The sequence below is a fragment of the Caretta caretta genome, chromosome 11 (genome assembly GCF_965140235.1).
Source record: "Caretta caretta isolate rCarCar2 chromosome 11, rCarCar1.hap1, whole genome shotgun sequence".
NCBI classification, from domain to species: Eukaryota; Metazoa; Chordata; order Testudines; family Cheloniidae; genus Caretta; species Caretta caretta.
In genome coordinates this window covers 16,885,520-16,912,588 of record NC_134216.1, presented here as the reverse complement: position 1 = coordinate 16,912,588, position 27,069 = coordinate 16,885,520, and the positions used below count along the sequence as shown (strand labels likewise).

At 40.0% G+C, this 27,069-nt stretch overlaps 1 protein-coding gene across 5 annotated transcripts in view; it reads right to left on the bottom strand.

Annotated features, from left to right (window-relative positions):
• Positions 1-27,069, bottom strand: part of SLC35F5 (solute carrier family 35 member F5) — a 54,607-nt gene that overhangs the window by 7,346 nt on the left and 20,192 nt on the right. For 4 of the 5 annotated variants that reach the window (XM_048869246.2, XM_048869244.2, XM_048869245.2 and 1 more), the window contains 9 exons: positions 23,395-23,457; positions 22,464-22,545; positions 20,981-21,171; positions 18,926-19,007; positions 17,009-17,096; positions 15,437-15,501; positions 14,950-15,054; positions 11,898-12,057; positions 2,977-3,067 (listed from right to left, as the gene is read on the bottom strand). In XM_048869246.2, coding sequence (XP_048725203.1) covers positions 2,977-3,067; positions 11,898-12,057; positions 14,950-15,054; positions 15,437-15,501; positions 17,009-17,096; positions 18,926-19,007; positions 20,981-21,171; positions 22,464-22,545; positions 23,395-23,457 — 927 coding nt within the window. The remainder of the gene's footprint in view (positions 1-2,976; positions 3,068-11,897; positions 12,058-14,949; positions 15,055-15,436; positions 15,502-17,008; positions 17,097-18,925; positions 19,008-20,980; positions 21,172-22,463; positions 22,546-23,394; positions 23,458-27,069) is intronic. The other variant, XM_048869249.2, reaches the window with a different exon arrangement.

Genomic DNA, 27,069 nt, shown 5'->3' with positions numbered 1-27,069 from the left:
TATCAGAATGGGGACAGACCCTCTACAAGCAAGTAAAAGAATATCTCAAAAGTAATGTAAAAAACTGCAATTTAATGAACTACTGTAATAAGTTATCTAATGAGCTAATTACTTTTTAAAATAAGCCTGCGCTAAAAATGTAGTGTAAACTGAACAACCATAAGTAACACCTGAAACCTGTGTGTTCACTCAAGACATCTACATGATGTATAAATTGATCCAAGTAATATTTCTTGTGAGGTCCATAAGGAATTGTTAGTGTACTTTTATGTATCATCTTTGTGCTTGAGCTTTGATCTTTTGAGATTTTACAAACTACCCAGAGTCAAGTTGGATTAAAGACTCCACTTCAGAAGAAAAGAAATGCCATTGAGAGTGGTGGGAGTGATCAGCAACTGGCAGACTGAGTTAATTTCTGGCACTGCCACTAATTTGCTGGTTGACCTTGTGCAAGTCAATTCACGCTCCAGGAACCGCGGCCAGTGGGAGCTGCAGGGGTGGCGCCTGCGGACAGGGCAGCGCACAGAGCTGTCTGGCTGCACTTCCACGTAGGAGCCAGATGGGTGACATGCCGCTGCCTCTGGGAGATGCTTGAGGTAAGCGCCACCCGGAGCCTGCACCCCTGATCCGTTCCTGCACCCCAACCCCCTTCCCCAGCCCTGATCCCCCTCTTGCCCTGCGAACCCCTCGGTCCCAGCCCGGAGCACCCTCCTGCACCCCCAACCCCTCATACCCAGCCCCACCCCAGAGCCTGCACCCCCAGCCAGAGCCCTCACCCCCCCACTCACACCCCAACCCCCTGCCCGGAGCCCCCTCCTGCACCCTGAACTCATTTCTGGCCCCACCGCAGAGCCCACACCTCCAGCCGGAGCCCTCACCCCCTGCACCCCAACCCCCAATTTCGTGGGCATTCATGGCCCGTCATACGATTTCCGTACTCAGATGTGGCCCTCAGGCCAAAAAGATTGCCCACCCATGGAATAGAGTATACGTCCACTTCCTGACCTGCCAAACTATTTTGTTGCATTTAACAGCTGCTGCATGCCATCAATGGGTGAAGGGAATCCAGTCTACAAAGTGAGTCCGGATCCTCTAAGCTGCGAATTGCTATAAGTGTAAGCTGCTTTTAAATTATTGTATTGCTTACTGATCCATTTTAGGGTTTACCATCTAAACCAAAGAACTTTAACCATTTCAATATTATTTAAGGGAAAGGAGGATTTCCGATTTATTTAGCAACATACAACTAACTATTAGTCATTGCTGTCATTTGTTTAAATTTGTCAGAACATAAAGGAAGCTTTCATGATTTGCCTTTGATAAGTACAAAATGCACTTGATTGATATCCATTTTTTTTTTTTTTTGGTGAGTACAAAGAAGAATTAACGATACAGGTGAGAAAGATAACATATACACTAATTTCAAAAATTGTGAGGCACCTCACTTATGCACAAATGTATGCTTTCTCCTCCCCCGACAAGCAGTACTTGTGCTAGTTTTGAAAGCGATTCCAAAAAGTTAAACAGGTATTGTAGAGACAGATCAAGTGATCTCAGTTGCTATAGTTAGACTTTGCAGCAAAACGGAATAATTATTTGCTCCAACATTAGGAGCAGCAGCAAAGTTTTAAGAGCCCATGATCTTAGCAAACAGAAAAACAAACCTGTAAGACGGAGAGCTTTGAGTCAATTAAAGCAAGAATGAAAATGAAGACAAAGTAGTACTCAACATGTATGAATGTATTATGTGTTACTATACATAGAACGTAAGAACGGCTATACCTGGGTCAGATCAAAGGTCCAGCTAGCCTAGTATCCCGTCTTCCGACAGTGGCCAATGCCAGGTGCCGCAGAGGGAATGAACAGAACAGGTAATCATCAAGTGATCCATCCAGTCGCCCATTCCCAGCTTCTGGCAAACAGAGGCTAGGGACACCATCCCTGTCCATCCTGGCAAATAGCCATTGATGGACCTATCCTCCATGAATTTATCTAGTTCTTTTTTGAACCCTGTTACAGTTTGGCCTTGACAACATCCTCTGGCAAGGAGTTCCACAGGTTGACTGTGCACTGTGTGAAAGAATACTTCCTTTTGTTTGTTTTAAATCTGCTGCCTATTAATTTGATTTGGTGACCCCTCATTCCTGTGTTATGAGAACACTAAATCCAGATTATAATTCATATAAACAAATTAAGAATTTGGGGTTCCTTGCCATTGATAAAATACTACAGTCAAACATTCAGAAAGACAGCTAAATTTTATATGAAAATCATGACAAAAATGATGTAATTTTAATAGAATATTCAACAAAAATTTAGACAATTTAGTTTGAGGGGGAATATAAATGAAAAATTGTGGCTCATTTCTGTTCTAAACACACTATTTTCAGATATTTATTTTAATCACATGAAGTGCTCTCTCATAGTTATTAACTTCTATGACACAATATCCATCGAAATAAGGTGTTTTTTTTTTTTTAAATTGGGACCGCTTCATTTACAAATTTAATTTAATGTTTATTGTATTCATAAAATCTAGGATTAAGCCTTAAATTGTCCATCTTCTGCAAACATTAACCTACAGGTTTTTTACATCACTAACCGAATATTTTCAAAATATACAGGCCACATACAGTATTTTACACTATTAAGTTGCTATTTAAGGATGCTGTTACATGATGTTCTACAGGTTTAGTTAAATAATTAGACCAGGTAAGGGAACTGAAGTGGGAGAGTTTGGTGATTTAAATTACTTTTCATTGAAGTTGTATTTCAGTGAGATAAAGTATGCAGTAACAAACAAGATTAAGATACATACAGGAAGGATGACAGACAATTCAGTCTTGATAATTAACAGTAATAGGAAAATACTGTACATTGTGTACATTCAGCTTTAACACTGGCATTGCATTAAAAGATACCTACTTAGGCCTGTTAATAATGCTCAAATCTTATCAGTAATCAAGTGTACATTACCTTCTGCATGCACATGTCAGCTATTATGGACAGAGGTATTGTAAGGCTTAGCGCAAGTGTGCCTATCAGTGATGAGGTAAGAAAGCAGCCCCTAAAAAATATAAAAGTCTTATTTAAAAATTAAGACAAATACTTTAAAGTACAGAAGAGATTTAATCAAGGTTATCTGTTAGTTAAGGTTTGTTTTAAGTGTAAAGCCATAAGGTTTGTTTTCAAAAGTTCTTTGCAGGACACCTTCAATGTGAAAGTGACTGAGCCATACAATATATATATTTTTTAAATAAGACATTTCATGAAATTACTGTGAATTTGAAGTATTCTTTAGTTCACGAATTATTGGCCCAACAAAAGATCTACGGTAAGGCTTGCCTAGTTTGAGCCATTTCGGTATCAAGTTAACAGCACCTAAGATATTAAGAAAGGCTGTAAGTTAGACACTATGATCCATCAAGTCAATGATCCCAAATGTAAAACCAAGCTTGACAACAGATACCTTCCTAAGAGGTATTCTGCTTTGTCATGTAAAGAATCACTGATTTAATAACTCTGTAAATGCTTATTTTCCTACTCCAGTCAATACTGTTCATTAAACTAAATTACCTATTTATTCATGAGTCTAATGGTATTAGATGCTGATGGACCATCAAAATCAGTAATTAGGAAGTTTTACAGGTAATCTGGAAAAAAAAAAAACAGAACTACTCCCCTTTTTTGTTTCTTTATCTCCATCATCAAGGAACAAAGAGGGCACCAGATATATTTTTTCTATTTTAATTTAACTTCCTAATTACTAGGGCTGGTCAAAATTTTCCATCAAAACTGTTTCAACAGAAAATTGACCTTTCTACTAAATATCAAACAAAAAAACCCCAATAACTTTCCACAGACTGACCTGTTAAAAAACAACAACAACCTTACCCTTACCACCCCAAAAAAACCCCACAACCAACCAATCTCTACGCCAATAAAGTTTCTGGTTGAAAAATGCTAAGATTTTATTCAGAAATGCTACCACATCACCTCAACGGAGATGTAGTCCAAGTGCCTCACCACCCCATTCTCCTCTATGGGCCAGATTACTAGACAGACTACATCTCTTATGATGTACCATAGTGACATTACCAAATCAAAATTTTCTGTTTTCAGCTTAAGATTTTCAGTTTTTTGGCCAAAATGTTGAAGTTTTCCACAGAAAACAACCCCCTCTCCCTCAGTTATCTGACCAATACTAATTACCAACTTTAAACAAGACCTTAAATTTAAGGATATCAATTTTTTTATTCTATTCTTAAAAATTCAGTTAAGTCTTTCCTATGTAATTATATGGATAACTAGAGAATTAGTAGGAGTGACATCACAGAAGCTATGCACATGAAACCTAGTTAACTGAAAGGGGATGTGATTTTTATTCACATCACAAGATTGAGCTTAATAGGTGTTAACAAAAATAAAACAAACAGTTTGAACAAACAGTTGGAAAAAAGTCTTTTGGCTAAAGATTTAATGCACATGCCTCTTCAATTAAGGAATGAGAGAACCCCCAATCCAAGCCACTGGGTCCTTCTCAGAGAGACTTCCAGCAAAACAAAGACTAGACTGGACATTATATTGGTAAACTTTACCAAAAAAAAAAAAAAAGGGGGGGGGGGGGACAGAAAAAATACTTGAGCAGGGGAGATGGGGGCAGAGAGAGGAAGCAAACAAATGTTAGGCCTTGTTTATTTATAGAGCAAAAGCAGCAAAAAAGCACTCTCCACTCCCCCAGAATTAAATGCACAAATCCAAATTTCCAGCTCCCATTCACAACACTTTTAACTGGTAGGTATTTTCTATGACCCCACTTTAAGTTCTTCCAAATACAGAAGTAATTCAACCACACGGAAATTTAGGAGTACAAAGTTTAATTCAAACTTACAAATATGAAGAAACAAATAATTAAGACTCAAAATCTGCCACTTGGCTCTTCAGCTTATGCTTTTATGTCGTTGCACGCACAAAGTGTAATTAAAAAAGCAAAAACAAAAAACAACTGTGGTCTTGTTGGGACTATTTGCATGAATAAAAGGACGTTTGATGTTAACTCAAAGAATCCTATGATTCTTTGGGTTTAGAAATATTTTAGGGAGAGTTTGGGGACAAAATGAGATTTCTCATTCACTGCATAGCCATGAAATCACTAGCTTAATGTAGGAGCTGGGATCTCAACATTTAAATGGTTTCAGCTCAAACAAGTGTTACAACAAGAATATTTTTCTAATCTACACTTTGGCAATTATTATTTTTTTCCGATTTAGCAATCTTGCTTCATTTTTCAGCAAATGATTTAATAGCGTCACTAGAGAGATGTCTCTTATTAGCAAGATGGTGTATAATATTCCAAAATATCCTGTCAATTAAAACTAAAACTTATCAAAATACTAAGAGCCTATACTCTGTGATGCAGGTGAACCTTCACAGTGTGGCTCAGTCACCGTCCAGTGACTAGGCCACTCAATTCAGAAGCCTGACACAAAAACCGGTTACTCGCCTTCTCATAACTGTTGTTCTTCGAGATGTGTTGTTCATGACCATTCCAAACAGGTGCGTGCACGACAGCCAGAAGATTTTTCCTCTAGCAGCATCCGTAGGGTTGGCTTGGGCGCCCCCTGGAGACGCAACTTCCTGGCTCCCAAGAGAGGGCCCTACCGACCTCAGTTCCTTCTTGCCGGCTACTCCGACAGAGGGGTAAGGAGGATGGTATTGGAATGGACGTGAACACCACATCTTGAACAGTTACGAGAAGGTGAGTAACTATTCTTTCTTCTTCAAGTGCTTGTTCATGTCAATTCCAATCAGGTGACTCACAAAGCCCAAGTTCAGGAGGTGGGGCGGAGTAGTTCACTGATTGGAACACTGCTCTTCCAAAGGCCACATTATCTCTGGCCTGCTGGGTAATTGCTTAGCATGTAGTGAAAGTGTGTATGGAGGACCAGATCACTGCTCTGCACATTTCCTGGGTGGGGACTGCACCAGGAATGCTGTTGAAGAGGCCCGAGCTCTGGTGGAGTGCGCAGTGATCGAAGGACAGGCACCCCTGCCAGGTTGTAGCACTCACAGATGCAGGATGTGATCCATGACAAAATCTCGAGAAGAGACAGGAAGACACCACTCTGTCCACCACTACCACGAATAACTGGATGGACTTTTGGAATGGTTTAGTTCTCTTGATGTAGAAAGCTAGTGCTCTGTGGACATCCAATGAGAGAAGCCTTTGCTCCCTGCCAGTCAAGTGCAGCTTCGGATAGAACACCAGGAGGAAGATGTCCTGGTTGATGTGGAACTGGGAGACAACCTTCGGGAGAAAAGCCGGGTGAGGCCTGAGCTGAACCTCGTCCTTATGGAATACAGTATAAAGGAGGCTCTGATGTTAGGGCCCTGAGCTCAGACACCCTCCTAGCTGAGGTTATCGCTACCAGAAACGCCACCTTGTATGAGAGAGAGAACAAGGAGCACGTCGCCAAAGGCTCAAATGGCAGCCCCATAAGTCTGTAGAAGACCAAATTGAGGTCCCAAGCTGAAACAGGCTGTCAGACCCGCGGGTATAACCTGTTGAGACCTTTAAGGAAATGGCTGGCCAACGGGTTGGCAAAGACCAAGTGTCCCTCTGAGCCTGGGTGGAAGGCAGAGATGGCAGCCAAGTGAACCCTTATTGACGACACAGACAGTCCCTTCTGCTTGAGGTGGAGAAGATAGTCCAGTATAAGTAGCACCAAGGCGAGCATCGGAGCCGAATGGTGCTGCGCCAACCAGACTGAAAATTTCCTCTACTTGGCAAGGTAGGTAGCTCTCGTGGAGGGTTTCCTGCTGCCAAGGAGAACTTGTCTGACTTGATCAGAGCAAGAAAGCTCCACAGGGGCTTCCATGCTGTGAGGTGGAGTGACTCAAGGTTCGGATGTTAGAGACGGCCATGATCCTGAGTTAGTAAGTCCGGGAAAAGCCGCAAGGTAACTGGAGCTTCCACGGACATTTCCGGGAGTGACGTGTACCAATGCTGGTAGGACCAGGCTGGAGCTATCAATATCATTGAAGCTTCTTCCCTCCACATCTCAAGGAGTACCTTGTGAATGAGAGGAATGGGCAGGAATGCATATAGGAGATGGCCTCCCCAGGGGAGGAGGAACACATCTGCAATGGACCCCGGGCTGTGATTCAGGAAGGAGCAAAACTGCTGACACTTCCTGTTACATTACGTGGTGAACAGGTCTATCTGGGAAAAGCCCCACTGATGGAAGATTGAGTTCATGACGTCCGGCCTAAGGAACCACTCGTGGCGATGGAATGACCTGCTGAGATGATCTGCCAACTCGTTCTGAACTCCAGGGAGGTACGATGCTTGCAGGTGTATCAAGTGCTCTACACAGATGTCCCACAGCATGAGTGCTTCCTGTCACAGGGGAGAGGAGCGTGCACCCCCGTTTGTTGATATAAAACATCGCTGTGGTGTTGTCTGTCATGACTGATACACATCTACCTGTTAGGTGGGCTTGGAAAGTCTGGCATGCCAGGAGTACCACTCTCAGCTCTGACGTTGATGTGTAGAGCGAAATCTGCCTGAGACCAAAGGCCTTGTGTTCTGAGGTCTCCCAAATGTGCCCCCCAGCCCAAGTCTGACACCTCTGATGGATGGCTGAGGGCTGGTGAAGGGGACCCCTGCACATACTACCTGCAGGGTGAGCCACCACAGGAGTACTGGAGGAGGCAGGGTTACAATCCTGGACAAACTGTCCTGGGTTGGCTCATACACTGACGCTAGCCATGATATGAAGAGATCGAAGTCTGAGTCTGGCATGCTGTACTACGTAGGTACAAGTAGCCATGTGTCCTAGAAGTTTCAGGCAGTTCTGTGCTGTAGTGGTGGGGAACTGCCTGCGACCTTGAATGCTATCACCTAGGGCTCGAAATCTCACTTCGGGAAGGAATGCCCTGGCCTGTGTTGAGTCCAGTACTGCCCCTACGAATTCTATCCTCTGAACCAGGGACAGCTTTGATTCCCCTCATTCAGTAGCAGGCCCAATTCATCGTAAGATGCTCTTATGAAGGGGACTTCTCTACTTGAGCCCTGCGTCAGCCCTTAATCAGCCAGTTGTTACAGTACGGGAACACTGTACCTGTCGCCTGCACAGGAATGCAGCCACGACTGCCATGCACTTTGTGAATACTCGAGGTGCAGCTGGCAGGCCAAATGGAAGGACTGAACTGGTAGTGGGTGTTGTTCACCACAAACCTGAGGTATTTTCTGTGGGACAGAGTTATCGCTATGTGAAAGTAAGCATCCTTCAAGTTGAGGGCGGCATACCAGTCTCCTGGATCCAGTGAAGGGATGATGGAGGCTAAAGAGATCATGTGGAATTTGAGTTTCTTCACGAACTTGTTGAGTTCTTGCAGATCTAGGATGTGCCTGAGCCCTCCTTTGGCTTTCGGTATTAGGAAATACCAGGAATAGAAGCCCTTGCCCTTCTGCTCCTGAGGAACCTCTACCACTGCCCCTAGTAAAAGGAGCAAGTGCACCTCCTGTATAAGGAGTTGCTCATGAGAAGGGTCCCTGAAGAGGGATGGGGAAGGGAGGTGGAAGGGTGGGAGGGCACAGAATTGGATGGGAGTATCCCCTCTCTACTGTGCGGAGCACCCGGAGGTCTGAAGTGATACGGGACCATGCACAATAGAAAGGGGATAGTTGGGACGAAAAGGTAAGGCGGGGCAGATCCAGTTCCTGATCTGGTATGACATCCTCGTGCGCGCCTTCAAAAGGCCTGTTTCTGGCCCGCAGAAGGCTTGGTTTCGGCAGAGCCCTGGCCTGAGGACAGGTACGGCCACTTCCTGCTGCTCCTATTCCTCCTCCAGGAACCACCCTGTCAGTTTTGCTGGTAAAACCGCGGAGGAGGTTGCAGCCTGAAATGCCTGCATTGTGTGGTGGGGGTGTGTATACCCAGGGACTTGAGGGTAGCCCTCGAGTCTTTTAAACTGTGCAGTCTTCTGTCTGTCTTTTCAGAAAACAATGCCTGACCTTCAAAAGGTAGGTTTTGGATGGTCTGCTGGACTTTGTGAGGTAGTCCAGAGATCTGGAGCCAAGAGGACCTCCTCATGGCCACCTCCATAGCCATGGTACGGGGGCTGCATCCAAGCCATCAAGAGCCACCTGCAAGGAAGCCCTAGAAATGAGTTTGCCTTCCTCCACCAAGGCATTCAATTCAGAACAGGAGTCTGGTGGTAGCAGCTCAGCAAACTTGTCCATCGCTCCACAGGTGTTAAAGGATTATCTACTAATGAAGGCCTGTTGGTTTGCAATTTGGAGCTGCAAACCAGAGATGGAGTATACTTTCCTCCCAAATAAGTCAACCTTTCTGGCCTCCCGGTTTTCAGGAGAGGGTCCCTGGAACCCTTGGCGCTCCGTTTGGTTCATAGCATCCACCACCAGGGAGTCGGGTGGAGGGTGAGCGTACAAGTACTGGTACCCCTTTGAGGGGACGAAATAGCTTCTTTCATTCCTACTTGCAGTGGGGGGCAAGGAGGCCAGGGTCTACCACAAAGTTTTTGTGCTGTCACTTATAGTTTTAATAAGTGGTAGCACGATACACGAGGGTCCAGAGGGGGCGAGGACATCCACCATGGGATCCTCGTCCTATACCACTTCCTCTGCCTGGATCCCCAGGTTCTGGGCCACCCTGCGCAACAGCTGTTGCAGGACCCTACTATCCTCCAAGGCCGGGGCTTTTGACATGCCCACAACAGGGTCATCTGGGGAGGACGAGGACGAAAACACTGGCCCATGGCCCTCATCACTGCCCTCGGTGCCAAGAGGGTGGCAGTCCTCGTGTGAATGGTGCTGAGGCTGCCAGCGCCGAGCTCAAAGCAGCAGGCAGGAGTCGTTGCTGGAGATGGACCCGGTGCCAGTTGCCGTCGCGATCAATGTCGATCTGGATCTCTATGCCTGGTCCTGACCCTTAGCCTGATGGTTAGCCCAGGGAGCCCAAGAGTTACTGAGTTGGTGGTTGCCACTGAGGTAGCCATGGTGCTGGAGGAGGCTGGCGGTGTTGCCTAGATCTAGACCTCCTGCTGCTGGACTCCGAGGTCTCCAAAAAAGAAGACCACAGAGGAACAGTATTGGATGGTGCCGAAGAGCGGTGCCAAGCCTCTGGAGACTGATGCAATTTCCCCCCGTGGGCGGCCGGCACCGGGGAGTGGCGTGCTGGAGATGGTGAGCAGCATGACATCATTGCTGGCTTGCCTCTAGATGGAACAGGCGGTCTGGCTATTACCAGTGCCTTGAGTCGACAAGCCCCTGGGAGCTGCCAGACCCAAAGTAGGCTGGGTGTGCTAAGGTCTCCCTGCCGCTGTCTCCTTAGGCTTAGGACGGGGAGAGCGTCCTCTCTCCTGCCTCTTTTTCTTCTGGGTCACCAGGAATACATATCGGCACCTACCAGAAGTCTTACGTGCGGCGCTGTGTTGGTGCCGGGCGTCCTTAATTTCCTTTCTAGGAGCTGACTTGTGCACCATTGGTGTGCTGCGCACAGAAGAGGCGGAGCTTGCCATGGGCTCCGCTGACCCAGGGTCGGATTGCGGGCTGAGGGCTGCCTCCATGAGGATAAGTCCGAGTCTCTGTTCGCGATCCTTCAGGGTCCTTGGCCAAAACCCTTTACAAATGCGGCACTTGTCCTTTTGGTGACTCTCACCAAGGCACTTCAAACGAGAAGTGTGCAGGCCACTTTTTGGCATCAACTTTCCGCAGACTTCACATGGTTCGAACCCCAGAGTCCGAGGCATGCCCCAGGCGTAGGGGGAGAAAAGAAGCGGGGGGACCTCCACAAAGAAAACAGCCTAGTAACGCCACTACTAGTATTAACTTAAGACAAAAACTATTAACTACATACAAAATACAACGGGACACTAGCTTGCAGAAGCAAGAGTGAGGGAAGTTCCAGCTAGCCATCATTGGCGGTAAGGAGGGACTGAGGGGGTGGCGGGTTGGCAGGGTGCTATATTGTGCGCCATGAAGGCGCAATTCCAGGGCGTGCCCAGGCCAACCCTCCCGATTCTGCTAGGGGAAAAATCTTCCATCTGTTGTGCATGTGGCACGCACACACCTAATTGGAATTGACATGAACAAGTACTCAAAGAACCACCTCTGATCCTAGTTCTTCTGCTCATGCTGTAGAGGACCATGGTCTTAAACCCAGAAGTCTCAGGTTCAATTCCTACTGTTACTGACCCAATTCCTACTGTTACTCACCCATAATACACATTATCCCAGATTTCCTTTGTTTACTGACTTGCTAATTTGTAATTCATCTCCTAGTGATTAATGCAAGCTAATAAGATACCAGTGCAATCATTTTTCAAAAATCTAATTTAGTTAAACTTTTAAACTATGGAAGTATGTAATTTACTGGATATGATTCTTGCATTGCCAGGATATTGCAAGAGTCTGGAATTTAAATAATAGTTTTTATGTAAACTCATAATCCAAGATGATTAATGCTCACCTTTTTTTTTGGTAAGTGTATTGTTTCAGCAGAAATCAGCACAAGAAAACTACAATTTCAGGATAAACAGGATCCTCAAAATCTCGTCATCTTTCCTCTAATAGTTTTATAATTGGCGAACAATATACAAAATTAATAACTACCGGGTTTATTCTTCTTAGCTCTAAATAATATGTACACTTGTTTCTTTCTATAATCTCGAGCCATTTTCTCTTTACAATTATCAGGCTAACTGCTCTTAAACCATAATTTATGATGTATCAGATGACTTCCTCCAACTCAGACTGCCTTTACAGATCACTGTAAAACAAAAACACAGCCTAATCATTTTGACACCTCAGCAGCTCACAGTCTTTAAGTAATGTATCAGAGGACAACTTATATGAAGTAAACAGTACATACCACAGCCAGAGGAATTCTGACAGAACTGTTCCAATAAGGCCATTAATGACAATGCACATCAATACCAATTTATTGGGAAATTCAAAGGCCTCGAATCCAGTATAATGAAGTAGGAAGAAACCTGGCCAAAGCAGCAGCAGATTAAAGAGGCCTACAAAACCTGAACATAAAAATCAAATTAATGTTGGTTTCCTTTCAGTTTCATCATAATTTTTTATTTACCTCCTTCTCCCCTTACTTGGCTTCCCCTAAAGTCCAAATGTCTGGCAAAAGCTGCAGAAAAACTATCTTAATAGGCTGTTCCTATTCCTGGGGAAAGGAATACAGGAATCTTTAACTGAAAATGGCAAGCAATACTTTAAATATTTACAATATGTGACACTTCTAGGCTTTTAGTAGTTCCCCAAGTTCAGAATGCGTATTTGGCTTTCCACAAGTAAAGCAATCTTCCATTTTAAAGATTCCAACAAGAAAGAATGTACACTAGCAATAGGGATGATCTAGAGCATAGGGAATCCAGGGTGTCACAACCACCATCATTTTTAATGACTAGATGGTCCTAGAACTATTGGGAGGGACTCCTGAAGCTTTTTTCAATTCCAACATAGGGTCACAGTATGAAAGCTGGACTAGTAACAAGGCATAAAACATGTTTGTTTTTTTTAAAAAACAACAACAACAAAGCTCTATCATGGACTTTTTAAAAGTGACACTGGTCAGTAAGAGCTCCTGCCTGAATCCAACTGTCCATTTGAAACAGGGGTGCATTGGACAGTTAGACAAGAGTTATAAAAAGAAAACATGGGTCTGAGAAAATAGGTTGTCAGTGCCTACATGTGAAAAGAGAACTAAAAGATCAAACTTTGGGGAAAAAAAGATCGGAATTTATAATAATAATTCCAGGTTAAGCACTACTACTGTGGGTTTCAAACCATGGTGCATGAACCACTGAATGAACTTGGTCAATCAACAACTTGCTCGTGGGTCTGGAAAAAGTAGATGACCACATGGTGCTGACTTTACTTGTTTCCAACTGTTAAAATTACTTTGCACTTGTCTTTATTGAATTTCATACAAATTCTCCAATTTGTGAGGTAGTTTTGAATTCTAAGCCTGGCCTCAGAAGTGCCTGCAAACCCTCCCAGTTTGGTATCATCCAAAAATTTTATAAACACACTTTCCACTCCCTTATCCAAGTAATTAATGCAAATATTGAACAGTAGCAGACCCAGGACTGTAGCAGAGTAGCAGACTCTGGGACCCGCTAAATGTACTCACCTTATAGTAATTTCATCTAAACTGCTTTTCCCTTGTTTGCTTATGAGAAAGTCATGTGGGATTATTTCGAAAGCCTTACTAAAATTCCAGATATATCGCATCTACTGCTTCCCCCTATCCACTGTGCCAGTAACACTATGAAAAAAGGAAATTAGCTTGGCTTGGGATGATTTGTTCTTGATATATTCAAGTTGACTATACCTTTTAACCCTTTTATCCTCTAGGGCAGAAGTAGCCTATATTTAGTGAAGGTCCAAATTTCTTGGTGAACATATAGTCACAGTCCAGACCCCAGAGAAAATAATAATAATAAAAAAAATAATAAGTAAAATGATTTCAGGGTCCGTTCAAAAGCATCTGATGGTCTGGATTTGGCCCACGATCTGCCTATTGACTAGCCCTGTTCTAGGTGCTTACAAACTGATTGTTTAATAATTTGTTCTATCATCTTTCCAAGTATCAAAGTTAGACTGACTGGTCTGTATTTCCCATGACCTCTCTATTCCCCCTTTTAAAAGGCAGGTATTATATTTGGACCTCTAGGACCTCAACTGTCCTTCATGAGTTCTTGAAGATAATTACTAACAATTCTGCGATTGCTTCATTTAGTTCCTTAAGTACCCTACCATAAATTTCATCAGGCCCTGCCAACTTAGCTAAATATTCTTTAACCTGTTCTTTCCCTATTTTGGCTTGCGTTCCTTCCCCCTTGTTGTTAATATTGGTTGTATTGAGTATCTGGTCACAATTAACCATTTTAATGAAGACTAAGCAAAAGAGGCATAAAACATTTCAGCCTTGTTGATGGCATTAGTTAGCTCTCCTTCCCCTCAAAGTAGCGAACCTACACTCTCCTTCATCTTTCTCTTGCTCCTAACGTACTGAAAGAACCTCCTCTTATTGCCACATGTCCTTTGCTAGATGTAACTCATTTTGTGCCTTCCCTTTTCCAATTTTGTCCCATATGCTTATAACATTCTTTTGTCCATCTCCTTTGTAATTCATCCATGTTTCCACTTTTTGTAGATATTTTTGCAGATTACTGATTTTGCAGATAGTTTCTTAAAGCCTAATTAGCACAAAGACTGGAAGACTCACTGCAAATTACTGATTTCTGTGAATTAGCAAGCAACTGAACATAATTGTACTATGGTCATTTATTTCATCATTTAGTTTTATTTATATTTCATGATATACTAGTACATTTGAAATTTTATTAATATGAAAACTCCCAGTAGCACTTTGCTATTAAGTCTGCTCAGAGGCAGGGTCAGAACACTACATTTTTGAAGGTTAGTAAGGCTCTATGGCACAATATATGGCTTCTGGTTTACAATTTGGACTTCAGAAATTATGGCATTGCAAAGTGGAGACACCATATTGAACTGCTCACTACAAAACCTGCACTACAACAAAAATTTCAGCATACCAATCCAGTTTTTATTCAATATAAAAATACATCACAGGAATCATCAACAGAGGGTCACTGTCACTGATGGCCTTACAGAGATGTGTCAAGCACCTGAGACTCCCACTGACTACAGTGAGAGCTGCTGCTCAATACTCCTCAGGATCAGGACCTAAGAATGGACTAGTACTGAGAATACTCAAAGATTAAGGCCCTAAACCTGCAGACACATATATGCTTAACTTTACATGCACGTTTAAGTGTTTACAAGATTGGGGCCTGAAGAGCAAGGGATTTAGTCATTCTGTAAATGAAAGTTTTGTTTTCAATATAGTCATTGCTATATTACAATATTGCTGTTCTTACCAAAGAACATTGGTATATCAAGCTTATCTTCTCTGTCTACTTTTCTTTTTATCATAACTATATAGACAGCATACAGCACTGCTCCTACAAGAGACCACAGGGAACCTGTAAAAGATGAAAAATATTGTTTTAAGACAAATGGGTTAGGCATAGTGTTATCAATCTGACTATCATACTTAATTCCCTCTACTGGGCAATTTTCTAATTGTAATAGTTTACTGTAGAATCCATTATTATATAAAATGAATTAAACTTATGAAGATGTGACCCTCTACATGCATATATTGAAAGGGTATTTAATAAAAAGCATTCCTCAAAACAAGCCACTTTCAGCAGTTAATCTTACAGAGTCTAATACATGACAGATTTATACAACATTTCCTTCTCCCACCCTGTAGTTTTGAGCAGTTAAAAAAAAAACCCAACATGTTACATTTATCTTGGTATTTCAATTTACAGAATAAAATTTTAAAAATATTTAATATACCTATTGTACCTCTTCCTGGAGATTTCTCAGACCCAGAGAGATTAACAAGAACTACACCGCCAATGCTAGGAAAAAACATCATCAACTATTAGGCATACCACAGATTTATTTTTTTTTAATTAAATCTCACGCACACGCACACCAGCAAATAAAGACACCAGTTTTTAGATATCTGTAATTAGACTGAACCCACCTTTTGGTGAATCTGTGCTTTAAGGCCTACTCCACAGCTCAATTAAATCAATGTGATTCTTTGCACTGACTTCACTGAACTATGGATCAGGCCTTTGTGAGAACAAAGCTGACATGAGATATTAAGTTTCATTAAACATCTAATGCTTTCCATCTGCATTAAAACAAAATCTAAAATTAACTAGCAATAAGAAAAGTGTTAGTATTTATTATCTAATAATTTTATAACCAAATCCTATACTTATATCTTAAATTAGGTTAAAATGACCACTAAAATATAATTGCTTAAAGATGCCCTGCTCATTACAGTTGAGATTCACTTTGACTAATAAAACAAAAGAATCTGAAGCATATCACCATTGTTGTATACACACTATATACTTTCCCAAAACTCCACTGACATAGTGGAGAAGGGGGGGGGGGTGAGTTCAGAGCAGATCTATAAAAATCTGACAGCTGAGAGTTTTGAATGATAGCAGAACAAAACTGTGAAACTAACCAGATTACCCATATATCATAGCATCTATTTTCCTAACCCATCTAAATATTTAGAAGTTACTTAAGTATCATGCACACAACTTTCAGACACAAACATTAAAAAGTCAAAATTAGCTGAACTTCAAATTAGCTCCCTAATGCTGCACACCAAAGTCATCTGACCCAAAAATGGGTTCAAGTGAAAATATATAGTAAAACAAGTCATTCCACAGCAGAGTAGTAACACCACAAGGCTCCAGCAGTGTTTTAACCTTAATCCTCGGTTACTTAGTCTTCAGCAACTAGCATATAGGGAATTCTATTAACGAAAGGTTTACATTTAGAGTAGTGGTTCTCAACTCTGGTCCACCGCTTGTTCAGGGAAAGCCCCTGGCGGGCCGGGCCGGTTTGTTTACTTGCCACGTCCTCTGGTTCAGCCGATCGCGGCTCCCACTGGCTGTGGTTCGCCGCTCCAGGCCAATGGGGCCTGCGGGAAGGGTGGCCAGCACATCCCTCAGCCCACACCGCTTTCTGCAGCCCCCACTGGCCTGGAGAGGCGAACTGCGGCCAGTGGGAGCCGCGATCAGCCGAACCTGCGGAAATGGCAGGTAAACAAACCGGCCCGGCCTGCCATGGGCTTTCCCTGAACAAGCGGTGGACCAGAGTTGAGAACCACTGATTTAGAGGGAGGAGACTCCTGGTCAGAGCAGTTGTCAAAAAAAGTGAAATTTTAAGCAGGCACTCTTCTACATTTTATTTTCTTTAAAAAACTTGCCAAGATCTGCTACTCTTGAAATAACATTCTTCACCAAATAAATTGAACTAACAGTTTAAAAAAATACCAGCTTGTTTAGGGGTAGGGTCAGAGAAGGGGTGCTGGAGATTAAGAGTTCATAGGCCTACCTTAAAACAACAGCTAACAGTTTGGAAAGGGTAAACCGGTCTCCACTGTTGCTTGGAAACACCGCAGCTAAGATTAAGGTAAAAAGTCCTGTAAGAGAAAATAAAAAGGTGTAACATCTTTTCAAGCTGTATTACTCCCCTGTTCAATAAACTGTACTACCACTATACCACTACCTCAATTTAACTTAAATGTTGGCTGCTCACTTCAGCTTAGTTTCCATACTGTTAATCTGAATTTTTGCAACCGAATTGGTATGTCAGTTTGTCTCTAATTTTCTTGTATTGCTGAAATGTTGACAGTGTCTAAATTGAAATTCAAAATCTATGCCCCCGACAAGTAAAAATACATTTAACAAAAATGAAGATTGCAACTTAAACATGCAAAGGAAATAAACTCAGTTAAGTCTTTTTATATATATATATATATATATATATATATATAAAAATATCAGCCCATGCCAAAACCAGTGTATATTGGAACTACACTTTTTAAATAGCAGTAACTAAAGCAGTGCGCTATTTTTGGGTTGCGATAAATGTAAGTATCAACTTTGAAAGACTAAGTCTAATTACATGTTAAAGCAAAACTGGGGAGCAATTAGTGTCTGCCATGCTATGATAAAATTAGACAGTCTCACTGAACATGTTAAAAAAAAACCTATTTAGAGAACTTGATGTCCATAGTAGGGACAGATTATGGTTTTTGGGTCAACAGAAATATGAGATACAAAAAAAGCGCTCATATAGTTTTAAATTAAGACACTTCAATGGCAGAACTAACCATTTCCTAAAAACATTGTAGCTTGGTACTTCTTCTCACCCCTCCAAACAGTGGAATTGATTGGTTCTAATTATGAAATCCCCTGCAAATTTTCCAGTGTAAAAGAAACCTTTGTTTTTATGTTGCAAACTTGAAAGGGTGCTAGATTTTTTTTTGTTTGCAGTTCAAAAGCGGATTTTTTTTTTCTTAAAAGGAGATCTGCAAGTGTAAAATTCACAAAACTAAAATTAGATTTATGTCCTTAATGCTTCCAGTGACCAGTATCAGGGTATACAGCAGAGCCTTCACTGAAATTACTTTCACTCCCACCCTTCTTTGGGTTATTGTAGTCCAGACCTCTCATATTATCACCAGCTCTTTGCAGCACAGCAGCTGTGCCATTTGGTTCAGATCACATCCACAATACTCGCTACATATAGTCTACGGGGGCATAGTGCTTTCCCCTTCCCCATTTAAAAAAAAAAAAAATACATTGTAAATTTTATTATTGTTCTCATACCAATTAAAACTTAAGGTTGTATAGAAACTGCAATCATGATCAGCTTAAAGACAAAAAACCCAAGGAAATGTTGCTGGTTTCAGATTCAGCACATGCTGGAGGTTCTGTTCAATGCATTATTTCAAATTTAGATTTCACAAGAGATGCTGAAGAAAAAAGTAATAAATCTAAAATTTTAAAAATACCCCTCTCATAGTCAGGGGCATTCAGTACATCGATTTCAGGTATGGCTGAGCATCCTAGAAAAGTAGCTCACTTTTAAAACAAAAAATTTCTTCTGTATGTGAAGGATTTTTTTTTTTTTTAAACAACAGTAAATTGCAGCCACCTAAAAGGTCAGCTTTCCTTGCAACTACTACAGTCCAAAAAGTATCCTAACTATAAAAATGTAATGTAGTTGCAGAGCTATATACAGACAAAAGAATGCAAGTTGCAAAGTGGTAAGACATGGGTAGTAAAATAATTTCCAACAATATAGGGAATGTGTCTAAGCTGTCATGTTTGTTTTTTAAACTTTACGCTTCTCAAAGATACACATAATAGTCAATTTAATGAACTAGTGCTAGCATAACAAAAAGAGCTTTAATTTATAAACAGCTATTTCACTAGCTCTTACAATGCACATTTCATATCTTACCAGAGGTTGAAGACAGGATATTAACTATGGCAACTTGTGCATTTAAGAGTGCTTCTTGATAAGAGAAGTTTGCCAAAAACCACTGCAGAACAAGGAAAGTAGTTTAATGAATAAATGGATAATCACAAAATGTATTAAAACAGTCTGTTTTGCCTGTGCATTAATTCCTACAATTTTTATATTTTTTTTATATTTACCAGAGATATCACTTGAACCAGTATACAAAAAAATCAATCAGGACAAGGCTTTCACACAAGTCCTTTTGCCTTATAAATAACAATATCAATTTCTAATTGTTATTAAGAAGAGGCAGAGGCATAAAGTAGCAGAGGTGAAACAGGCAACATGAACAGTTTCAGAGGTGTCTACAATAAAGTAACTACTGCAGACTTTAAAAAAATGCACACTAGAGATAATCAGTGAAATGGCAACTGCAAGTCAGCAACAACCAAAAAGCTAACAACTTAGTCTGAAGTCATCATTTTGAAACGGTTTTCAAAAACTAAGAGAAACTACTTATTTCCATAAATCTCAAAAGGTTAAATTAATCATCATCTCACTTAAACGGATTCATATACTGGAGTCTTAAAACATCTTAAGTACATAAACAAACAAGCATCTCCAAAATAGAGATAATACAATGCATAGACCAATTATCTCACAGGTATTTTGTGAGGATTAAATGTTTGTAAAATCCTTTGTAAAACAGTAAATATTAGATCATGTCTTGGGCAAGACCTCATTAATAATGTTATCCTAAAGATGTTCTTAGTGAAGCTACCATTCTCCCAAAAATTATTTCAAAAAGATTTTACTTTTTGAATGATGCCCAAGAAGAAAAATACAGAAGTAGATACAGCCAAGGTACCTTTTAGAAGCAACTGCGAAAGCAAGAGCAGTATCATTTAATTTGTTTGTAAACAAAAAGGAAAGAATAATCTTATTCCAGACAGTTTTTAAGTACATGTGCAAAAATAGAAAATAAATCTAAAAAAGATTGTTACTTTATAATCTCCTTCATATATATGAAATATACAACTAGTTTTCCTTTAAATTCTGTGGACATCTTCTCAATATATGCATCCATCTCAAGAAATTCCAGTTGTCAGATCACTTTCCTCTGGTCAGTGCACCAGTTAAAGCCACCTCCTGAGCTGCTATACCCATGAAGTATTTCCTGCTGGCCTAAGAGCTATGTGTGGCTTGCTCTTAACCAGATTAATTTAAATTTAAATAAAACGTCTCTAGCAGTACAGTGGGGCCACTGTTGGAAGGGCCACCACTGCTTGGTTACCCTCCTCTTCAGTGCTGGCTCTTAGGAAACATGCCACTCTCACCTCTGTGTTTCCATGACATTGAGAACTGCTGCAGAAGTATGTGAAGATGACCAGTCTGCTGATGAGGATAAAGACATCTTGCGGCCCTATCTATTCTCATTGGGGAGAGTTGAGGATATCCTCTGTCACAAGCCAAACATCTTCACATCACTGCATGGCTGTGTATAATGCCACAGGATGAGACAGACAAGGTGGTGGCAGCTTTCAAGAGGTTCCACAAAAAGAGAGCAGAGCAACAGCTGCATTTATAAGTCCTTTCTCCTTCTCCACCCTGAAACTGAAAGGCAGTTCTACATGCTATATCCACAAAGTTGTGGGTACAGTCAGGGCTCAGCCCCACTCCTCTATACAAGGAAGAAACAACAGCTGTTGTTTAAGTAACCCCGGATTTCTGCCCGGGCAAGACTAGTGAGTGACTTACCACATCCATTCTGAAGAGTGGAGTAAGACATAATTTACAATGGCCCTGCCAGCAGTAGAACCTCTGCTACAATTAAATGCAAGCCACTGAAAACCCAGTGTACTGTTCAGAGTTGCGTTTTAGGGAAGTGCAGATCAGAGAGGTTATACTGTATTTAGCATATACATAAAATGAGAAAAACACTGAAAAAACAGACCACACTCCAACGTTAAATACAAGTTCATTTTCATTACTATGTAAAACAGTTCGATATTCGTAGCTATACATAATAATTTTCTTAAAGAACAAAGGACATACCACAAAGCAAAAGAAAAAGCTGATTTTTGCTACTTGAGTTGCAGTGAGTTTCCCTACAGTTTTTAATATTGATTCCTGCTCCTTAACAGTTGGATATGACATGCGAGACAACTTTGCTTCCAGTGCATGGCTCGATGGGAGTTGTCGAATCTCCATAACATTACTGAACCTTACACGAGGCTTTTTGGGAGCTTAAGGAAAAAACAAAGTGGCACATGATCATTCAACTTTTCACTCTATTACACACACAAAAAAAAGAAGTGATGTTTGATCCCATTGATTACAGCAGTTCACAAATCATGACATGAAGCTTCTCCCTCCAACAAAAGATTTGCTTTAGTTCTTTTTTTAACAAAATAGTATTTATACCACTTGATAGGGTACTTATGAAAAAAGGACCTCATAATTGTTTTAAATAATTATTACGGTCTGTTCAGAGTGACTCCTTTGAAACTTGACAATGAAGCCTGTTACTTTATTTTTCCCCACTACTTTGTATGCAGGTTGTATTTTTAATAATGCACAATAGCTCAAGTTCTAATGATTTTGTTTTAAAGAAATTATCAGATGTTAAAAGTTGCACAAATTTGCATACATGGGAAAATTAAAGTTATGTTTTTGATCTTACGTTGCCTGTACCAATTTAAACTAATAAAAAGATTCCACAACACAAGTAGTGGTTAAGTTAACAACAAAAGAATTAGCTCAGTGACAGAGTGATAATGATTTGAACTTCCATTTTCCAGTCCTGTGATGGTGCCCTGTCCCCTCTGAAGTCAATGACTTCACCCTGGGGCCAGGATTTCACCTGATTTCTTGCTCTTTAGACAAGCAGGGAATACAGAGGCAACAAAAACAGTCCCTAGGCAAGAGAAACTATCTTGTGTTGTTGAAGAGTCTGGCTAGTGTTTCTCAGTAAAAAGTACACCATACAGTTATGCTAAACTGTAAGAAAAGGATGGTTGCAATATAGCGTTCTGAGGGTAGGAGCGTTACACAGATCCTCAAAGTTTCAGTAGGAATCTGGAGGATTTTTCAGGTTTGGAGAATGGGTCAAAGAATCTAATAGTTACATCAGACAGGAAACTTTTATATACAAAAAAGAGTTAGATTATTAAATGAAAACAAAAAAAAAACAATACTAATTATAACAGTGTCTTAGGTTTTTCTATAGCACCTATTACTGTAGGAGTGACAATATGCACAGCTATCCATTAAAATGTTTTTTTTTTTTAAACCCTGACCAATGTAGCTGTTAACCTAACTTTTAAGTTTAGATCAACTCTAAAAGTGTGGGGGGAAATCCCAAAATTCCATCCCAGGAAAGGCAAGGAATAAGGCCAGACACCTGAGGGGATTTGCTCACAGAGATCAGGAACAGGATAGTGGTGGAGCTAGCTCTGCAACCACAACAGGGGCAATACAGACACAAAAATAGTCCCTGTACCAAAGAGCATTTTGAAATTCTGAAGTCTTTACTCACTTTTTTCAGTATCACTGTTAGCACTGCCATTCTTTTCACTTGGTAAGTCATGAAACTTTACAGGAACATACAAAGGTTCACTCTGAAATGCAGCAGGACAAGTAGCATATGCAGTTAAAAAGAACATTGAAACTGTTAGCAAAACTGTTATCTTAGGATACCTGGAAACAAAATACTAAAGGAAAAACAAGTTCCATGAAATAGCAAGACAGTCAGAATTTTTAAGCAGTATCACGATCGCTCTACCAAGTCTCTTCACTACTACTAAGATATTTCAACTTTCTAGTACACATATAAAAATACATGACCAATCTATTTTAGAATATATTTTAAATCCGTTAAGTAACCTCTTTTTTTTTTTAAATCTTCTAACAAGTTAATATTTTAGACCAGTCCAAATATAGCAACTACCATGCATGTCCCAACAAGATTTAAAAATGAAGACTGACAAAAATCACCTATATGGTAAACCTGGCTGGAGTTTATTTCTCTTTCAAGTTGTAAGATGAGATCATGATATGTTAATGTGTTCACCTCCAGCTGAATCACTGTTGTACGGGCCTTGGATTTGAAGGCTGTTTGGATTTATCACTGGCTCTCCACATTTGGCTTTGCAAAAATTGAGCTGAACCTGGGAATGTTTCCCTTGTATGACACACTGATATTTATTTCATAGTCCAATCTAAATTCAATTAATATGTTTTATTTCAGAGAGATCCCACATCTCCCACTGTGAGTAGCACTATTTCTTGCATGACACATTACTGCCATTTTAACTAAATGCTTTTCAGTCATTTTGATTAAAGGAGAAATGTAACTCATCTTATTTCCTGGATGCCTGCAAATTTAAGTGTACAATTTTCAGAATAGGATGGAAATAATTGACAAACATAGTGGTGTCTTAATCATACAAAAAAATGAAGGGACTTACCAAAGAACTGTTTACAGTGTGATCTGTTGTACAAGCAGCAAAATAACCTTCAGCATCTGCAAACTAATTAGAGATTTTACATTTAAAACTTTAACAAGTCATTGTAAAATATTATATAAAATCCTAAGTAAAAATGTTTACATTGTAGTCTACCATAGTTTAGTCACAAAATACTGAAAAGAAAAATAAGTATAAAGTTATTAATATTTTACAAGCCAGCAGAGAAGATCAGCAACAGTAAAACTAGGTCTTGTTCTGCAAAGAGCAATTCCCTACTGGCTTAACACACAATCTATATATAACTGTTTATTATCAGAAATGCTGAAGGAATTATTGAATTGAATGTCTATAAATATATTAGATTGGTTAAGGTTGGTGCATTGTTTTAAACATTAAAACATTGTTTTAAAACATTCAAATGTCTAATAGTACATCTTTTAGTAACAGTAAACATTCAAACGTCTAATAGTAATCTTTTAGCAGGGTGGATAAAAATAAAAAAAAGTCAGATTTTTATTTAAATTGGATTTTTTTGATAAAATGCTTTTTGAGGGAAAAAACCTATCTAAAGATAGCTTTAATTAAGACACGTTATAGCTCAAAGATATCTCATCATGGAATAGGGATTATGAATGCTAATTCTATAGTATGAGACAATATATTCACGTAATGTTTAAGAAAAATTTTGTAAATGAGTTCCAATAGTTCATGGATTAGGGACCCAATCTTATGGGGTTCCACGGGCTTCTATAGAGATTATTTAGGTTAATCTTTCTATCTACCCAATGGGACTCAGTGCTCAGTCTAGAACAGTGGTTCCCAAACTTGTTCCGCCATTGTGCAGGGAAAGCCCCTGGCGGGCGGGCTGGTTTGTTTACCTGCCACGTCTGCAGGTTCGGTCGATCGCTGCTCCCAGTGGCCACGGTTCGCTGCTCCAGGCCAATGGGAGCTGCTGGAAGCAGCGTGGGCCAAGGGACGTACTGGCCATCACTTCCAGCAGCTCCCATTAGTTAATTAATTAATTCCAAATTGAGAAATCGTTTGGGACCTGAAAAAGCAGGAAAGCTTGTTCTTCTTTTCCAGATTATGAACAAACAGGAAAATGAAGGTGAAGTTTGCTGCAGAAGCCAATATTTTAAATTTTTCATGTTGACCTGGCTGACATAGTCTATTTAATTTTTGTTTAAATTTCATTTAACTGTTTTAGTTAAAAACAATTTTAACAAAAAACAACAACCCTGATTTTAAAAAAACCAAATGTTTAATTAAATTCATATGCTTGTTTTATTAAATTATTATGTTTGCTGTTGAAGAAAAAAAATCCAGAATACATAATGTTGTTATCGTTAAATAAACAATTTAAATGTCTGTCTGGTGATGTTCTCCTCCTAATACAGGAAGGCAAGAAAATCCTCCAAATTAATGACTATTGAATTGGAGATATTTATGAAGTCATTGGGAGGTGAACTATCTGCTTCAATTACCTTTGGTAAATGAAATAACCAAACAATCATTCATTTTCTGATATAGCTGTAAAACTAATCTGAAAAATTTTCAAAATAAATCACTTTGAAAATGTATAGTGGGTACCTTCTAAAAATGAAATCTACAGCTATCTCTGAGTTGTGAAGAATATGTATTAAGGTTATAACAACCGACAAGAATGCACTTTTACGTAGAAATCCATGATTAAATCAAGTCTTCCTGACTAGTGATTTATATCAATTTGATTTAAATCAAATCCACCCTGGTAACAAGATGTTTATATGGAATTACACAGTTACAAAACAACCTTCTTCCCCTGCTCCTAAGAAAAAACTTGCCTCACCCCCAACTTAATGCAATAATCCTATCTCTACATTGTACTTCGGAAATATGCTGCCATCAATGGCTTTCTAAACTAGCCAAGTCATTTTTCACTTCAGAGTATCAAGTCTATCCTATCTTCAAGTATAAACTAATTCCCAAGCACTAGATCCTTTCTACACATTATTAAAGTGTAAAGTGAGTGATGAAAAATGAATAGTTACAGTATACAGAGCACATTTCAAAAAAAGCACCCAGAAAGCAAAAATGTCAAAACTTTTGAATGTTTTTCACCAATTTTTTAAAACCATAAAAAGCCCGAAAAGACATTATATTTCCCAGACTCAATGGAAAGTATTGTTTACCTAACTAATAAAAATCTATTGTGTTTTTAACAAATAAATGAAATTGTTCTCTTGGACCCTCCCTATATCTAAGAGGAAACAGCCAGAAAGACTGAAGAACTCTAGCTAGATCTACACCAGAGGTCAGCAACCTTTGGCACACGGCCACTGGGAGCTGCGGGGAGCCGTGCCTGTGGATGGCCAACAAAACGTCTTACAGCCCACCAGCGGATTACCCAGATGGGCTGCGTGCCGGGTTGCCGACCCCTGATCTACACTATTCCACCAAATCCTACTCTTCAAGTTTACATAATCTGAGAGAGATTTATGCACTATTTTTACTTCTTTCATAGATTATAAAACCAGAAAAGATCATTAAATCATCTGGTCAGATGTCCTGTGTATCAAAGGTCAGTTACTGCTGCACTAAATCCACTAACTTGTAGTGAACTAAAACGTATCTTCGACAAAGGCATCCAGTCATGATATGAAAAACATCAAGAGATGAACAATTCACAACATCCCTTGGTAGTTTGTTCCAATAATCAATCACACTCATTGTTAAAAATGAATCTGTCTGGCTTCATCCATTAGTTCTTATTATGCCTTTCTCCACGAGACTGAAGAGCCTTTTCACACCCAGCATTTTCTCCCCAAGAAAGTACACCATAGTCAAATTACCTCTCAAATCTTCCTCTCAAACTAAGTAGATTGAGATTTTTAAGGAAGGCACTTCCTCCAGCTCTCATTTCACTTTTGTGGCTCTTTTCTGAGCATTCTCTAGTTTTTCAACATGTTAAAATGTTGACACCAGAATGGTATGTATTATTCCTATTAAGGACTCACCAACACTGTATACAGAGGTAAAGTCACTTCACTGTTCCTACAGTCACGGATCTGGCAAAAAGATCTAACGTGAATTGCATATGGAGCACGTGTTCAGTTGCTTGTCCACTATGTCCCCTAAATCCATTTCAGAATCAGTTTTCCAAGACACCATTCCCCACTGTGCAGGTTATGGACTGTGTTCCTTGCTCTTAAGTGCATAACTTTGCATCTGGCCATATTCAAATACATTTTTTGGAACAGGCCCAGATTACGAAGCCATCCGGATGAATAGGTATGACTGCTTTGTCCTCATTATCTACTACTCTGCCAATCTTTGTGTCATCCACAAATTTTATCACCAGTGATTTTATATTTACTTCCAGATCACTTAAAAAAAATGTTGAATAATGTCACACCTAGTACCAAACCTTGCAGCACCCCACCAAAAGTAACCCCATTCAAAGATGATTCTCATTGACAACTACTTTTTGAGAGATCAGTTAGTAGTTCTTAATCTCTTTAATGTGTGCTCTCTTGCTATAGTACAGTTGTTTTTAATCAGAATGTTGCATGAAAAGTCAAACACCTTACAAAAGTTGAGTACATTACATCTATGCTGTTACCTTTATCAACCACATCTGTCATCTCAAAGACTCAAATCAGGGTTCACAAGACCTATTTTCCACAAAACCATATT